The following is an 18751-nucleotide window of genomic DNA, read 5'->3' as shown; positions in this document are numbered from 1 at the left end:
ATTAGATCAGTTTGTTGTGGTCAGCCAGGTGTAATACTGTAATACGGCAGGATATCATATTTTGCATGAATTAGTATTAGATGAAATACCACAGTACCATTCCGATATTTCCAATCACACGAGTTACTCACAGTCGATAAGTTGCAGAGTGGATTTTCAGTTGTTTATGAAATATTTCTAGGATTGCTTGGATACACACATGTACCTTTTTTTTAACTCTGTAGAATTGAATTTGATACGATTTTATTCTTTTATGAACAGTTGCTATTACAATCTTGTCTCTTCGATGGATCCAGATCGACTTGCATGCCATGTGTGCTTAACAAATGCACAGTCTGGATTGAGAACTGATGTTCTTTCAAAAAAAAAGAATATGTTTTGAATCTTAGCAATGCAGAAGTCGGCACGTTGCGATTTCACAGCAAATCTTTACTTTGACGAAACAGATATTGATTTCAAGAACACGAAATAAAACAAAAAAACAATATAATAAATCCATCTTTAGTTTAGCAAGTCACTAGCCTCAGCTAACTCTGCTTCCTTCTTGAATGGTTAAATAATCATTTTATTTTGAGCAGGAGCTCCAACATTTATTCTTCTAAAATAAAATGACAGTTGAACTCCAACCGAATTGTACTGAACCCAAACCCTTCCATCAAGACAAGAGAAACTAATTTTACCTTACTATTATTTCTAGTGTATTCGAGTAAGGAGACAAATGCTATAATTGTGAAGTCCTGTAGCTCAGTGGTTAGAGCACTTGCCTTGCAAGCAAGACACCTGGGTTCAATTCCAGGCAGGGCGAAACCTTGGGCAAGTTTCCTTACTCCACACGCCTAATAATAATCCCTCCAAAAACAAAGAACAATAATAAATTGGTCATTTTCAATCCACGACTGTTTGTGGGACACTGCTGTACGCGTTTCGCCCACAAATATATGATCAATTCACTTTACAGCATATTCTGTGAAGCGTTTTGAGATGTCGAGAAGATGTGAAAAGCGCTGTATCAAATGCAAGGATTATTATTATTATAATTAATTGGTAACTGCTACTCTTGACACCCAATCACACATAATCCCTGTCAATAAAACAAACTATTCACCAAAATCAAGGTATTGTAAATATTTTAATCAGAAGCAGCTATTGGAACTTTTGAAGGTAGTTTTAGATGAGATTGTGGTTACCTGCCTGGTGTAAGAGTGGATTTAAGAAAATATGAATGGAAAAATCAATACAATAAGAATCAGCATTATTCTCATGACTCATTCTCACTAATGGAATGTTTCTTCCATTAATCATCACATATAGTTATGTCTATCAATTTTCCTTATTTCCTTTCAGTTTTTCAGACCTCACCCTTGTGTCGCTATTTAAATATTAACCATATGAACAGTAGCAATTGAAATAAACAATTTTCTTTGGTTCTATTTGAATATTTTACTATTAGATAGTTGCAAATGTTACATAAAGCCACTGGAAAACAGAGTAACACATTTTCAGCTCACTGAATAAAACATCTTAAATAATCAATCAATAGAATATTGAATGAATTAATTGGAAATGTATTCAAAGACAATTAATGCATGAAACATATTAACACAAAGCTTTCACAGGTCAAATCTGGCCCTAGTTACTGTTAGATAAAACACTGGAAAACCATATAACAAATGTTATACTGAAAAAAACTTAAAATATTTGGGAAACAAAGAAACTCATGGAATGCTGACAATAATAACACTCAGCGTCAACACAATCATTCATAATGAAAGATCAAAAGCTTGTTATTGTAAAACTGTAATTACCTATACATGGGATTTCTTACTCACTAAGCAGTTATTTTAAGATTTATAATTACAGATTTGATATTTCATTTTCAATAACCTAAATGACCATGAGATTAGGAAGTCCAAAAAGTATGAAGTTAAAATGTGACTGAAAAATATTGGGATCTTCTAAAGTGGCAAGGCTGGGCTGGGCTGTAGGTTTAGATGAATAGGTGAAAGACTCTCCTGAAAAACAAAAGGAAACACAAACTGAAATATATCTCAAACAAGCTTGATTGACGAATAATTGCATAGCTTGTATTAAGATCATGCATAAACCACACAATAACCACATTAATAATAATTTACATTCACAATAGTGAGTCACAACAAAAAGCCCTGTACGTGTTTAGATATGGAACCATGTAGATTTGGGCATAGAGTCATTAAAAATTAAAGTTTTTGTAACAAAGGACCTCTATCAGCTTGTTTGCTGTTTACCAGATTGAACTATTATTGATGGTTTATTTTTAAACAAAGGTTATTTAATAAGAACATAAGAACATAAGAATTAGGAGTAGGCCATTCGGCCCCTCGAGCCTGCCCTGCCATTCGATAAGATCATGGCTGATCTTCAGACCTAACTCTAATTACCTGCCCTATCCCCATATCCCCTAATCCCTCTATTTTTAAAAAATCTATCAGTCTCAGCCTTGAAGATGTTCAAGGACTGAGCATCTACAGCCTTCTGAGTGAAGAAATGTTTCCTCAACTCTGTTCTAAAAGGCTGACCCTTAATTTTAAGACTGTGACCCCTAGTTATAGATTCTCCTACCAGGGGAAACAGACCCTCAGTGTCTACTTTATCCAGCCCTTTAAGAATCTTATATGTTTCAATAAGTTCTCCCCTAATTCTTCTGTACTCTAGAGAATACAGCCCTGGTTTATTCAGCCTATCCTCATAGGTCAGTCCCCTCATCCCAGGAACTAACCTAGTGAATCTACGCTGCACCCCCTCTAAGGTAAGTATGTCCNTTTTTAAATAAGCAGACCAAAACCACACACAATACTCTAGGTATGGTCTCACCAAGGCCCTTTACAGTTGCAGTAAGACTTTCCGACTCTTGAACTCTAAACCTTTTGCAATAAACGCTAACATGCCGTTCACCTTCTTAGTTGCTTGCTGCACCTGCAAACTAACTTTTTGAACTGGTGTACAAGGACACCCAAATCCCTCTGAACACTTAACACTATCTAATCTCTCCCCCTCTAGAAAATAATCTGTTTTTCTATTTTTGCTACCTAGGTGAATAACTTCACATTTCCCCACATTAAATTCCATCTGCCACCTACTCGCCCACTCCCCTAGCCTATCTATATCCCTTTGCAATCTTTTTGCATCATCCTCAGAGCTTACTCTCCCACCTAGTTTAGTGTCATAAATATTGAAAATAAGCCATTTTAATAAGATAATTGGGGGAGGGGTGTTAAATTGGGGACCCTCATATTTGATATTAAAGGCAAAAAAGTAACTGGTGTGCATATGCCCTAAGTCAACTAAGGGGTTCTTAAGTTTAAGAAGTCATTTTGCTTCAACCTTCATTGTCATTGAAATTAAAGATAGCCCCCACTCCCCCCCAACACACACACACCAATGTTCACTTCACTGGACTGCAAGATACAAAAAGACTTTTAAATAGTTTCAAAGTCAAATACATACTTTCTCACTATAGCTTAGTTTAGACGAGTTCAGAAGATGGGAACATGCACATTTTGTCTTTGAAACATGTGAGCCAAGACAAAACATTACAAAACCTAACATAAGTCACATTGTATTTCTTTGTGGCTTTTTAAAAAAAAATAGAAATGGCTCAATTTGAGTTAAGTTTGGTTTGGTAGTGAGCCATATATAAATATTCTGTTGCTAAGCATATTAATTTCAATCTAAGCAGACACTGATCGCCAAGGTCTTTACTGTTCCCAAATGAATCACAATGATCACAATGTAGTGACAACATGCTTGAACTCATTTATATCACATTACAGTGAATCATTAATCAAGCACAGTAATAATGTCAAAATATCAACACACCCAGTGAAAACAAATTAAACTGTTGCACAGAAAAAAATGAAGAAACTCATTTCACATTGTTGTAGAGAAAGGTACGGGAAGTGCGAATGGTTTGTTTACCTCCATAAGTTTCGTGGGACACTGCGCAATTAGCTGCCGAGTTTTTCCCACAAAATATACAGTCAATTCACTTCACAATATATTCTGTGAAGCGCTTTGAGACATTTTGAAAATATTATAAGTCGCTATATCAAATGCAAGGATTATTATTATTACTATTGTAGTATAAAGTATTACTTGAATTAAGCTTCTTTTTCTAATTTCAAGTTAGTCTAAATCTTTCCTGTTTTTTTGCTTTAATATGTATTGGTATATTTTGGTAAATTGTGCTAATTTTGCAAAGCATTTCCATTCATTTAAATCCAAACATTATGTAATACACTACTAAACCATGAAAAAATTAAAAACTCAGTATTGGATTTCCCAATTCTCAACAGGATCCACCTGTCCCACTGCCACCTTATTCCCCAATAGAAGTCAATCTGGGCTGCACGAGTGATTGAAATACTGGATCTTCACCTCACTGAAATGTAGATTTAGTAACATGCTGCTCTGGGATCTCCATTCACAGATGACTCGGCAGTAAGCTTTCTACTGCAAGTGCTACTTGAGCAGCCTTACTAATACAGATACCATTACATACCTTGAAATAGCTCGGCCTCAAAAATCTCAGCTGTTTCCTCATCAATATTCTGAAATTCAGAATTCTCATATTCTGTGAAATCATTTCTTGTTCCAGCCCTTATGGTTTTGGGGTCTGCACGACTACTTACTCTAGATTCCCAGTTATCTACAAGAAACAAAATTCCGATTATTTAAAACTATATCTACCTTGACCTCAATTATACTATACAGTAAAACTTGCATAAGTCTTATCTTTATAAATTGTATAATTGCCTAACCATGCTCACTTACTGGCTGCACTGAATTATGCCTGTGTAGCGTAGATTATTGATTTTTGCTCAAAAAACAGTCACTCCACTTTACAGTATGTACAATTTATATAACTTTGCCTGCAACGTGGACTTTGCCTAAGTCATATTAAATGTTATTATCCAGACTGCTACGACTTATGTGATTTACTATATTAATATAATAATAATCAGCCTATTAACTATGTCTATGGCTTAGTTTATAGAAACTCCATGCTCAAATCATCAAAGAAAAATACACCAGTATCAGCCTTAAATATTGAAAGTAGTTCAGGAAAAGTCTGTTTCAACCTCCTATCTATATGTCTGTAGCATTATTATTGATTTTGATTTCTTTTGGCTTTTCAGTTTTTACAATAATTATAAAACAATCTTGTCATTGTTTAGAACATAATACATTCTGATTTGATACTTAATCCAATGACAGTTTTTTAATCCTCCAGGCTCAATCATTGAAAAATAGCTTACAGCTCACACTGTGATGTAGAACTAACCACTAATATTATTCTATGATCTCCTGTCCTGATGCTTAGCAAATCTATAAGTAGTTTTTTGCTGGGTGCAAATTGGCTGCCAAATACACACTTTTTACACAATCCACTTTACAGTATTTGACCTGCTTTGAGGCATTATATCAAAAGTAAACATTAATGCCCAAATGTACTAGTTAGTTTCATTGAAATGCTACTGTAAGAATCAACTCACATCTGTCTGGATAGTCTGATTGCTACTCCATATTCTACTGAGCACTCTTTCTAATGTGTATATCATTACCTGAAGGTTGAATATTCGAGTAGTTATTCTCTTCGGCGTCAGTTAAATAATTGCTTTCTTCCTTTTTAGTTCTAATGATTCTGAGGACTGTTTCACCAGTGGTTCTTCCACTCTCCAACAAATCTAAAAGAAACAATGGTCTACTTACTTCAAGCATATACACTTTGACTTAATAATTAACTAAATTATTTTAATAATAATAATAATACTCCTTGCATTTGATACAGCACTTTTCACGTCAGGAGGACGTCCCAAAGCGCTTCACAGAACACACTGTAAAGTAAATTGACTGTATATTTGTGGGCGAACGCGGCAGCCAATTGCGCACAACAATGTCCCACAAACAATCGTAGATTGAAAATGACCAATTTTATTATTGTTTTTTTTTGGAGGGATTATTATTAGGCGTGTGGAGTAAGGAAACTTGCCCAAGGTCCTTAAGGAAAAAGTTCTAATTTTAGTTAAGTTTAAACTTTTATTCCTTATTGCGTATAAGTTAAAACGTACATCCTGATATTTGCTTTTCTAGTCTCTTTGTCCATTGTTTCAAATAATTTTTAGCTTTTCTAGATTTACTTTTTTCAAAGTTTAAACTCTTAGAATTTAAAATCCTCATCCTCACTTTCAAGGCCCTCCGTGGCCTTGCCCCTCCTATCTCTCTGACCCCCTATCAGCCTGTCCGCTCCCTCCATTCTGCATGCTCCAGGCTGCTCCATGTCTCCCACCCGACCTGCTTATCATCGATGGCTGAGCTTTCAGCCTCTCTGCCCCACCCTTTGGAACTCCATCTCACAATCCCTTTACCTTGCTCCCTCCCTTGCCTCCTTCAAAGCATGACTCAAGACCCTCCTTTTCGACCGTGCCTTCAGCCAACAACCTACCTCTCTGCCCTCCCTCGCCCCAATCCTGCCACCCCATGCTCGGTTCCTGATCCCTGACTGTTCAGCGCCTTGGGACGTCCTCCTGACATGAAAGGCGCTTTACAAATGTAATATTGTTGTTATTGTTTAGAAAAATTAGGGGAGATCTTATTGAAACATATAAGATTCTTAAAGGGCTGGATAAAGTAGTCACTGAGGGTCTGTTTCCCCTGGTAGGAGAATCTATAACTAGGGGTCACAGTCTTAAAATTAAATGTCAGCCTTTTAGAACAGTGTTGAGGAAACATTTCTTCAGTCAGAGGGTAGTGAATTTATGGAATTCACTACCCCAGAAGGCTGTAGATGCCCAGTCCTTGAACATCTTCAAGGCTGAGACTGATAAGATTTTTAAAAAATAGAGGGATTAGGGGATATGGGTATACGGCAGGTAATTAGAGTTAGGTCTGAAGATCAGCCATGATCTTATCGAATGGCGGGGCAGGCTCGAGAGGCCGAATGGCCTACTCTTGCTCCTAATTCTTATGTTCTTATGTTCTTATGTTTAGTGATCTATCACACCATCTATTTTGAAGGTGAAAACAATTTTATTGAAAGCTTTACTAAAAACAGAAGACGCTGGGAACACTGAGCAGATCATCTACGGAGAGAGGAAAATGAGTTAATGTTTCAGGTCAATGACTTTTAGTCAGAACTGGAGGAGGTTGGAAGGCAGCAATTTATAAGGACAAACAGAGAAGGGGGTGGATAAAAAAAGACAAAGAAACAAATTAGGTGGAGGACAGTAGATGATGAGATCAGAGGTATTGATGGTGCGAGACAAAAGGAGGCAAAAGTGAGAGATTATAGAAAAAAAAGATGTGTCTGAAACCCACAGGATGTGTGAATGGTTGTAGAAGAGGGGGAGCGGGGAAGCAAGGTTGAGAGAAGACGGGGATTGTGTTTAAGGTGTAAAGTAGTTCAAATCAATGTTGAGGCCAGAGGGCTGTAAGGTGTCTAGGAAATGGATGAGGTGCTGTTCCTCGATCTTGCGTTGTGCTTTGTTGGAACAGCTTAGGAGGCCATGGACAGAGAGGTCAGAGCGGGAGTGGGAAGGAGAATTAAAGTGGCAATGGACCGGTCACATGGTAAAAACCAAGGCATTCCAGGTGAGAGTAGAGATGATACATTGTTCAAGAAGAAACTTTTTTATGTGGAGAGCAAATCAAAAACATGGAAAAATTGTAGTCCTGACCATTGTTCCTCATTTGCTCCACCTCTGCTAATTAGAAATATATAGAATATTCAGTTTAGGATGTAACCCTCCCACATATTTTCTGTGTGCTCTTTATATTATTCCATGAATAAATTTCAAATCCATTCTACATATGATAGATAGATTTTAAGACACATGTTCAGTATTAAGAACCATAATTCTTCCTGACTACAATTTATGTTCTACTATTTTCACCCACAATGATGTACTTGAGTTTACTTAAGTTTATAAGAAAATGTTAACTTGTATTTCTTTCTGAGATCAAAAACATTTTTGTTCCTTGGTAAGAAGAAGGTCACCCTACTGTAGTTATTATATGAACACTGAAATACCTACCTCCTAACACCTTTGAAAGCCTGATGGCATTGTTTTCAAGTGTGCTATGCCACTGGTTGGCCATGATGGAATGAACTCCAGTTAAGCTCAGGATCATTATTGTTTCCAATTGTTGCTCAATTGACAATTGTAACTTGCTGAAAATAAAAAGAAATGAATAAAAACAACAATCCTTGCACTTGTTGTAGCGCCCCATCGTGTCTTCAAGACATGTCAAAGCGCTTCACACAATATACTGTAATGTGAATCTGTTGTATCTTTAGTGGGCGAAATGCGGCAGCCAATTGCACACAGCAGTGTCCCACAAACATTGAAATGAAATTTTCATAGCTGTTCTCTAATGCTGTTCTTTCCTTTAATGAAAGAACAACATTAGAGAACAGCTATGAAAATGATTAAATATTTACTGAGGAAAACAAATTGTCTTACTTACTGGTGCACAGTGCACAGGCTCTTTGTTCTCTATCAATAAAAATGAGAGTTCACAATATGTCTGTGTTGGACATTTCCTAAGTACTTGGTGAAACTGCTAGATAGAATATCATACAAACATGAGAGATTGTTCTATGCAAGGAATTGGGATATAACTCTGATAGTGGTCATAAAGAAGTCCATAAAACCTGAAGGACATCTTCCTTCCCAACCCCAAATAGCTTTTTTTATTTTAAGGACCTCAAAAGGGTGAAGAGTCAAGTGAACTTTATGGTCCCAATCTGATTAAGATAAATTCACTTTACAGTTTATTCTGTGAAGTGCTTTGAGACGTCTTGAAGACGTGATAAGACACCACATCAAATGCAAGGATTATTATTATCCTAGTTCATAAATGTAATACCTCAACTAGATGAGGGTATAGACAATACAAAAATGCTGTGATTTATAGCACAAAGACAGTACTGCTCTCAAGGTCCTTCAATAACTGCCAAACTACTAGAATCGGTATTTGGATATGTCATGGAGAACATATTCCTAAATATTATTGTCAATAATTTGCACTGGAAAACCAACTTAAATTTAACTGAAACTCCATTTGATGAACTACAATTAAAATCATGTCTCAGTGTAAAAATAAGAGGATAAGGCAATGGTTTGCCTTTCACTGCACTCATACCTACTGTAGTGGGCACTATAACTTCAGGGCAGGAAGGCTCAAAGGTAGGAGCCTATGCTTTCTTAAGGAGGTGATGATGCCCCATCTCTCGTGTTCTGGGGTTGGGATGAGAAGGGTGGAGACTCTGGCCTGGGAGTATCAGGCCTAAGCTACATGGCTGGCCCAAGGTTAGTTAATGGTTGAGGAGGGATTGCGAGTGCATGGGTCTGTAAGAGTTGTGATAGGCGCTGCCCTCATGCCCAGATGCCTCTGCACAAGTTCGACTTCCATGTTCCTGGCAAAACTCCTTAGGTGTTTGACCACTTTATTCCCTCTAAAATGTTAAACTGCATCAGGAGTTACCTTTTATCCACATCTGCCATCGATTGCCGCAAGGCACTCCGAATGGTCTGAACCAGATCTAAAAGAATTACTAACTGGCAATCTGTGTAAGGAAAAGAAAAAACATCATTACTTACGATGGTTCTCAATGCATCATTTTTTGAAGAGTTGCCCTTTAAGTCACAAATCTGCCAGCATTTATTCTTCCAAGAAGGTTGCGAATTAATAGTACTTTAATAATAATCCTGCATTTGATACAGTGTAGTTGTCATGTTGTCAGGACATCTTAAAGTGCTTCACAGGAAAGACTGTGAAGTGGATTGACTGTGTATTTTGTGGGTAAAACATATTGATTATTTTAGGCGGTGAGCTACTTTTCTCTTCAACCGTGCCTTCAGCTCCCCTCTCGACTCTCTACCCCCTCCTCGTTCCCTCCCTTCCCTCCCATCACCCTGACCATTTCCCCCCTGCTCGGGTCCCGACCCAACTGTCCAGCGCCTTGGGATGTCCTCCCGACGTGAAAAGCGCTCTATAAATGTAATCTTGGTGGTGGTGTTGTTGTTGTTTTGGTGCAGGATTCTCACTTGTCCTGCCTAATTCCTAAAGGTCAGCATCTAAGCCTCCATCATTGGATGGCTGAGATCTTTGCTTCCAATAACTGCATAAGCTTCATGTGCCTTATGTTATCTGCTTTTGATATCCTCAAAGAATTTTATGCCTGTTTGGTTCAGACAGTCCTTAGCATCATCTTGGTGTCTATAGGCCTGACAAGTTTTAACATCCATTATGTTTATTGTAAAGGAGGAATTCCAGTTTTTTCAAGCTCTTCTGATGGTCACATTGGATGGTTTTGTACCTCAACTTCTTAATAGTTTCTTAATCTCATGGTAAATTGGTTACGAAAATTAACTACTGGTTGAAGCTGCTTCTCTAATAACTCCTTCTTTTGGCTGTTTTGCCAGGCATTAAATCAACAAAATCCAATGAAGAAGTATTTTCTTTCAGAACTCTTCTACTTCCTGAACATACTGAACAACCAGTGAACAAAAGTATTGATTTTTTTCACAAGATAAACATATTTTCTGTTTATTTGAGAATTGTTCAGTGCCTTCCTCAAATCGTAATTGNCCACCATGTAGAAACTCACATGAGAGATCACACTGACTGCTGGCTATATAACCTTTACTGCTTAAAATTATTCAGTACCAAAAATACATATAGCAAACTTTACTGTGAAGTTCATGGTGAAATATGGTCAACATTACTGCAGTCCTCTGGGTAGAAAAATGTATAATTCCTTGGAGTATTCACAGGCTTCTTAATTCCTAGGCTTCTTAATTCAAGGATATAAATACACGGGAAACTGACATTTCAAGGACACTGTGAATCTTTAGAAACTGCTAAAGGCAACCTAAGTATTATCTAAACATGTAAACTATTGGTCCATTGTAGGTAATGTATTCAGTTAACACTGGGCTGCTCAGCCTGTTGCACTTCCCCCGTTTGCTCTGCCCCACTGTTGATGATAGAGTTTTCTAGCGATTCTGCCCTCGCTTTTTGAAATTCCATCCTGGATTTCCTCTGCCATGTCCCCTCCGTCCCCATCTCCAAAACAAAACACCTCTCAAGACTTGTGTTTTGAACTATTCTTTATTTCCTTAACCCTCAGCTTCCCCTCAAACCTCCCACTAATGAAATCCCAATGTTGAACATTTTTTTTGCACAGGTTTTATCATTTTGAAATACAAAATGGTCGACAGGTCACCACAAATGTCAGTTCCTGCACACTGCACAGCTGAGTAGTGCATAGGAAGTGATGCTTCCTATGGCACCTTTACAACACAGACATCCACTATTCATGTAGTCAAAAAGATCACTAAAAACTTACATTATAATTTGAAAATTAAAAAGCTGATGGTCAACCCTATTTATATCCTTGTTTATCCAATATTTTATACCACCATTTGAAAATGTAACTTCAATAACACTTTCAGGCATTAATTAAACTAAAGCAGAATTAAATATTTCAGAAACCTTATACCAATCTGATAATCAGTCATCATCAAAAAAGTAATAGCACAATTATTTGCAGTATGAAAACTTATACCTTGAAGATTCATGGAAATGAGCTTTGATGGCAACATATTTGCGAGAAAGTGCTCTGTCCCATAAAAGATAAATGCTTTGCAACTGCTCAGCTGTTGTTCCCAATCTGCATGACTGAAAGTAGAGAATAAATTCTTTACAATTTAAAACAAAATATTTATCCCTCACATGATTTGGTGATAAATAGTAACGATTGCATCTTTAGCACTGGGTTACTACTGACAAATATAGTCACTGTATTTGTGGACATATGTAGCAGCCAATTTGTGCATATTGAGTTCTAGCACATAGCCTGAAGTAAATGACCAATTTATCTGAGGGACTGTTAGCCAGGACACCAGGAAAAGCATCCTTCTTTTTTGAACAATGAAATGTTTCACATTAACCCAAACAGTTAATTGGGACTTTGGTTTTAATGTCTCATTTCTTTTTGTTTATACATCGAAATGCAAAAGTGGAAGCTGTAGATCTTGACTTGTATTATAAATTGCTTTTCAGACAGTTCTCAAGAATTGAGTAGCAATTTGTTTAACTCACTTTTTAAACCAAGAAATGATATTGATTTAAAACAAGTGTGATATTTTGACAACTAAAAAGGCAGATTGGGTTTGAAAATGAACATTTGAATTCACCTTCCTTACACCTCACAGCCACTTAGCCAATAACAAGCAGAATTAAAATGCAGCCTCTGAAATTGCAATTGAACAAGTCATCAGGAAGTCTGCCTTCACGATTGTACAGTCCGTATTTTGCCAAAATTTAAAATGTCCCCACCCACCAAGAAAAACGACAACACAACCTTGGCATGTGGTCACTGCCTATAATGCCATGCCATTGACTTGTAAAGTGAGCCTGGTATTGGTCCTTCAAATCTGTCATTATTTTTATAGGGTTGAAGAATTCTGAAAAACAAAATTACAAACAGATTGCGAATTCAACTCAATTGTTTACTCAACATTATGTAGAATGTTTGATTTTTAATTGTGGCTTTTAATGTTTACTTTATGATTAATATTACAGTATTAAAGCTATTACGTTTGAATAGCTTTACTACTCTTAATATGAATTTAATTCAGTAAATCTCCTGAAAACATACAGAACTGATCAGCCCACCAAAGTGCTTAGAATATCTCTAAAGATTATAAGTCTGGAATATTAATACAATTAAAATGAATACTGCTAATTAGTACAAATAATCAAAAGTATGTACATTTGGAATATATTTTGTATGTAATGAGTAGCGATACACATTTAATTTTTTTTGATAAATGTCCCACTTGAGATAAAAACAATTCAAAATTCAATTTTTTAGACACTTTAAGGTCAAGTGTTATGAATAAAATATCAATTGAACTTAATTTCAGTAGCTTCAACTCATAATACAGTTAAAAATGGTGTTAATATATTTATACAATATAACTGATGAACGCAAATCTAATATAGGGTCTTAATTATGTTTTTGAACTTGATATATGCAAATAAAATACCAAAAGTATCTTTTGATTTTCTTACCTGAGTCTATGGCAACATCATAAGGTTCCACAATATCTGACAAATTCAGTTAAGATAATATTCAATGTGATTAAGTCTTTAATATACAAACAATACCCAAACGTGTTGAGCCAGGACCATTAAACCTGTTAGGATTTTTATTTGCAGGGTTGATACATCGCCACTTTCAAATATTACTAATGAGTCAGACAAGATGACCAACCACCAGCAATGCCTTACCAGCCACGTCTCCTTGCAATCAAATTCTCTCTCCCGCCATAAGAATATATTTCTGACAAGGTATTGATTTTCACTGACTTCAAAAAGGTTCCAAGCTGAATATGCCTACTGTGATTCAGCGACAACCTTCCAATTTCCAACTCAACCAACTTAACTACTTAAATATGAGGATGTTTTGATTAAAAATGTCGTCGCTATTCAAGTAATTATACTACTTAAAATAATTACAAATAAAATCATTATTAGAAAGTAAATCAGTCAGATGCTTGAATTTTTAACCTTTTAAGTCTTGTAAATTTGGGTGCACTTTTATTTTATCCCAATAAAGCAAACATGACTATTTTTATAGCCAGAGAGTTAAAGCACAAATCCCAGGAATCTGATTATGGACACTAGAAATGTTCTCTTGTCAATGGAAGCTTGCTTTGAGGCAACTATTTATTAACTTCAATTCTTTACATTAGAAGGATACATTTGAATTTATTTGTGTCTATTGGGAAGCAGTTTGGTGGTACAGCACGATCAAGTGCCTGTAATTCAAACATACAGAAAATTAGGAACAGTCAAAAATGATTCAAATAATGTTTTAGTAAACTGCAGTTACTGAGCTTTTCATTTACTTTTTGACTATTTTGTACATTAGAAATTATTTCCCCCCAAAATACAGCCATTTTCCTTTACAGTATATCCTGTGAAGCGCTTTTGACTTCTTCCTGATGTAAAAGGGCCGAATGCCAACAGACCTAGTCACTTGACAGTTTTCGATTTAAAAAAAGTCACAAACTCTGTTTACAGAATGAATTGTCACAGAGATAGTTTTTTATCATCCAGAATAAATAGGGAATCGTAGTTTACCAATTTCTTTTTTTTCTTCTGTTTTTCTTTTGCTTTGGGGGATTTTTTCCCCTCGAGTTCTTCTGCAGGATAGAAACAATTGAAATCTTTAAAGAAAGAAAATGCCTAAAGAAATCTATGAGTATACACGAAAGAAAGAGTATACAATGATAACGGGATAACATCTTGCAGCACATTTTTAAGACAGGGTCAGACACCAAGCAGGAGAAAGGGATAGGTGCTGATAGGCACGGTCAAAGATGACGGATAAGACAGAAGGGAGGAAGAGAGTTTCAGAGGTTCATGGCTTACAGTCTAAGCGGCTTGGCCACTGATGGTGTTGCGGAGAGGATGGGGACACGAAGGAAGCTTGAGCACAGAGGAGGAGATGAGCAGAGGAGTGAGGTAGGAGAAGATCAGAGAGATAGGAAGATGCTAGGGAATTAATGGATTTAAAGATGAGGGTGAGAGCCTTGAAATCCACTGGGAAACAGAGACAGTGAAGCCCGGCGCAGACTGGGATGATGGACATACAGAGTTTTGGTACAGGTAAGGATATGGGCGTTGGAGCCTGACACTCTATTTTGTGGCGAATACATCATAATAAGCTCTATATGTTCTTTTATCTACTAGATGTTAAAAATTACATTTTGCTCTCAGCCTCTTCTCTCTTCAATGTGTTTTCTCATATTCCCCTTAACAGAATCTATCTAAAATAATCTCCTGGAATTTTTATGCCTCATTTCTCCATTGCAGTGCCATATAACCAGCAATCACACCTCATAATTGGAGCTAGGTTTCATGTTTATTGTCTATTTTTAGGCAAAAATTGGGTCCACACTACAGGAGTTTCCTGATTTACTATTTTCCTGATTTAGTATTTTCTGCTGCTAACCATTGCCCTCTTGTGTTGGTGAAATTCATAACATTTTAAACATTACTTGGTGAAGTCAACTAACAATTGTAGATCTCTTTCACTTTCCTCCCAAATTCATGTAATAATACTTGCATTTGCTATAGCGCTTTACATCATTGAGACACCTCAAAGCTTCACAGAATATACTGTAAAGTGGATTAACTGTGTATTTTGTGGGTGAAACACGACAGCCAATTGCGTACAGCAGTGTCCCACAAAGAGTCGTGGATTCTTTTCTTCAGTTATTAGACATTTAATTGTATGGTTACAAAATAAAGAATGAAACTCCTGTTGCTGTTTGTTTATTAACTCCTAAGCGTCTTGTTTCATTCTTTCTGTGTTCTTGTGATAACTGATTACGCAGTTTCCCTTTGGGCCAACTTATTTAGAGCAAGTGAATTGCTGGATCTTTTTTCTGTAAACTAATGTTTAGAAACCATTTTTAGTTTCAAATATACTTTACCTGGCAAATACAGGTTGACCAAAAAGTCATGATATCTACCCTATTGTATAAAATATTATAATTTCTTTAAGATTTATTAGACATTGTACTGCTATCACTTTTTTGCCACCCAGTATAAGACGTACAATGCAGTTTACATACCTCAACAAGCATCCTGACCCATTAGGTCCTACAAGTTAACTTATTAAAAAAGCTTTTTCATGCCTTAGATTCTGAGTCTATATCCTTACCCACATGGAATGGGACGGCACAAACACGACCATTCTGCCCATCTAAAATTTAAACTTACCACATTTGTATCAACTATGGAAATGTAACCAGTATAAGGAGTAAAATAAGATGAATAAGAAAAAAAAGTGCATGTTAACAATTATCAATTATAATATCTAAGTATAGTATAAATTACAACGTGATCGCAATTCAAATCACTATAGATCAATTCATTGTTCTGAATAGAGATTGTTCAGGATTTTCTTTAACCAAGAAGAAAGATTAATCTATTTATTCATTTATTGATTACCTGGCACACCTCTGTGAAACCGATTGTATAGAAACTGCAATGAGAAGTCTCTTGACACGGAAGTAATTTCATGCTTTTGAAGAAACCTCAGTGTTTCCAATGGTAGCTCCAACAATAGGTTGTCAGGTAACAGAATTATATATTCTCCTCCACTTGCAGGGTTATCTTTAGGAAAATAAAAGTTTGATTAAAAATGTCAGTTGTAATTTCATAATATCAAATGCTGCAACTCATACAGCACCGCTGCCCTGTCAAAATACAATCTGATTACTTAATCAACAAAACGTGCTACTTTCACTGGCCCTTAAGGTTAAACTCGCACATTAACTGATATGATTGAAAAAAGATAAAATGGGTCCAGCTGCATTAGCTACATGAACACATTTAAAGTACTATAGTAAATAGTAATATAGTAAAACTTTCTGAACACTGAAAGCAGTAAACTTTATGTTATCTCCAAATAGGACAGAAAGCAGAAATAGCTGGGACATGCAAATAGATGAATATGTGCCCATTTGTTGGTATACATTTCTTGGCTGGCAGATAGCAAACCATTAACCATTAAGGACCAACACCCTCTTTAGTTAGTGCAGAATGCTGAGGGCCCCTTATTGCTGCAAGATCTATTTCTGAATAGCATTTGTTTAAAATAGCAAAGCTAGTCTCCCTTTGAAATATTTATTTCTGTGAATGAACTTGGCTCCAACCAAGTGCCCACCCCATCTTGTTCATTACTACTGCCAGTGGTAACTGCAGGATATTTGTACAGATACTGGGAATCTGATTCCCTCTTATTATTGCCAGTCCATATTAGGACACTGTTGTGGACTAGGTTTACTTTACAGTAGGTTATTGAGATAGACTATTTGTAATAGTCAGTTGTTACAAACCTTGAAGTGACTTTTCAGAAGCTGATTTCATCTCCGGGTTTTTGTTTTTTGACCTTTTTGTTTTGTCAGTTTTGTATATTGGTTGACTGAAAACATAAATAATTCCTGCATAGTAGTGTTAACTTGTATCCACCAGAAAGATCAGTTCAATGTTCTACGGTAACAACTGGAGTTAGCAACTGAGTTTATTTTAGATCTGAAACATTATAAACACTTACCCAAAGATTGAAAAGTCAAACTGTGACAAAACGGGCTTCAAATATTCTTCCAAGGATTCAGAGATGTTGCTGAAGTTTGCAAGAAGCCTACTTTTATTGGCTTCAATAGTTTCTGAAGCCTTTGTCATTTGAGAATAAATCAATTAGTGAAATTTATATTTCAAATCACAGTGCAATTTTTAAATACATGCATACTTTGATTCAAGGATAGTAAGCAAATAAACATCATAGCAAAAAGGTACAGTTTCTAGTTATAAAGTAGCAGAAACAGAAAGAAAGGCAGTTGAGAGGTAAATTACACTGTAAAAACAGAAGGGAATAAAAGAGCCAACAATGCAATTCATTGCTGCTAATCAATCAATCAATCAATCAATCAATCAAGCAAGCAAGCAAGCAAGCAAGCAAGCAATCACAAATGCTGTAATAAATGGAACATGCAATGATGTAAAATTAAATATTATTTCAATAAACCACAGAGAGAATTTGATTTTTAAGTGCAAACATTGTATCGTTTTGGGGTAGTCAACTGAATGTCTGAAACATGCAGAAACCTATTGCCATGCTTAAGAGTATACAAAGAATACAGAGTTACATATATGCATGTTGTCTGCACATGGAAACTTCCCTGTGTCTGGAATAGACTGCACATTCTCTCCTCAGAGAGATGCATTAATTAATAATTAGCAGCAACGGAATGGCTCCCCGAAGGGGCTTGGGCTTTTCAGGTAAAATGGGGGTGCCAAATTTACATAAAACCACTGCAAGTTTAAAAATCTTTGTCTGGGCTTAAACAGGAGAGCAGAATGAGGGTGTTGGTTGGCTAGCATGGCTGTCATCTTTCACGGACGGCAGGCTCTGGGTGTCGGTCCGAGCTGTCACTAACTCGGTCACTGGGAGCGCTTGAGAACCATTCCCAGGGGCACCCGGGAAATTTCCAATATAGCTAGTCCGCCCCTGCTAATTAATATTATACATAGGCACTAATTAATATTAATGTTATGCACAACACATTCGCCTACATGGATACCAGTAAAAATAATTTTGGGTGATTCACTTAACTAATGTAATTCAAGGTGACTTTGGAAAATCATGAAGATGCAGTTTGATGGAAAAAAAACACGAAAGCAGATAAGCTTATTGAGCTACAAATGCAGTGTTATGATTTATAATAAAAGAAAAGGTAACATGAATGACAAATTATTTGACAAATATATATATTTGTCAAATATATATATTTGTCAAATACATACATAAAAATATGTATACATCTCGAAGACTATATATATATATAGGCACTATATAAAATGCAAGAATTATTATTATTATATAGGATAGGTAATCAAGCATGGAGGTTTTGTTTTTAACAAATGTTTTAACAAATGTATCATCATAGGCTTAATAACAGTTATGAACTTCACCCCTATGTTATGGATTTACGACAGAGGAAGCTGGTGACTCTTTTCAGTTACCCACTACCATTTTATGGAACGAGTATTATAGTTAATAATTATTGACATGTGGAGTCAGAAATGCCAATTGACATAAATCACATCCATTTTAGCTCCCTGC

At 36.1% G+C, this 18751-nt stretch overlaps 1 protein-coding gene across 1 annotated transcript in view; it reads right to left on the bottom strand.

Moving 5' to 3' along the window:
- Positions 1-1110: 1110 nt before the first annotated feature.
- Positions 1111-18751, bottom strand: part of LOC103182574 (cilia- and flagella-associated protein 46) — a 61102-nt gene continuing 43461 nt past the window's right edge. The window contains exons 51-63 of the mRNA XM_042336853.1: positions 17183-17301; positions 16965-17050; positions 16075-16239; positions 14197-14258; positions 13814-13871; positions 13123-13158; positions 12410-12512; positions 11612-11724; positions 9526-9607; positions 8073-8209; positions 5604-5726; positions 4541-4687; positions 1111-2012 (exon numbers count right to left, since the gene is read on the bottom strand). Of these exons, the coding sequence (XP_042192787.1) occupies positions 1885-2012; positions 4541-4687; positions 5604-5726; positions 8073-8209; positions 9526-9607; positions 11612-11724; positions 12410-12512; positions 13123-13158; positions 13814-13871; positions 14197-14258; positions 16075-16239; positions 16965-17050; positions 17183-17301 (1359 nt within the window). The 3' untranslated portion in view covers positions 1111-1884. The remainder of the gene's footprint in view (positions 2013-4540; positions 4688-5603; positions 5727-8072; positions 8210-9525; positions 9608-11611; positions 11725-12409; positions 12513-13122; positions 13159-13813; positions 13872-14196; positions 14259-16074; positions 16240-16964; positions 17051-17182; positions 17302-18751) is intronic.

The sequence above is a fragment of the Callorhinchus milii genome, unplaced genomic scaffold, assembly GCF_018977255.1.
Source record: "Callorhinchus milii isolate IMCB2004 unplaced genomic scaffold, IMCB_Cmil_1.0 Scaffold7, whole genome shotgun sequence".
Classification (NCBI taxonomy): Eukaryota; Metazoa; Chordata; class Chondrichthyes; order Chimaeriformes; family Callorhinchidae; genus Callorhinchus; species Callorhinchus milii.
Note: the sequence above shows the minus strand (reverse complement) of the source record. Positions and strands in the feature narration are given on the sequence as shown.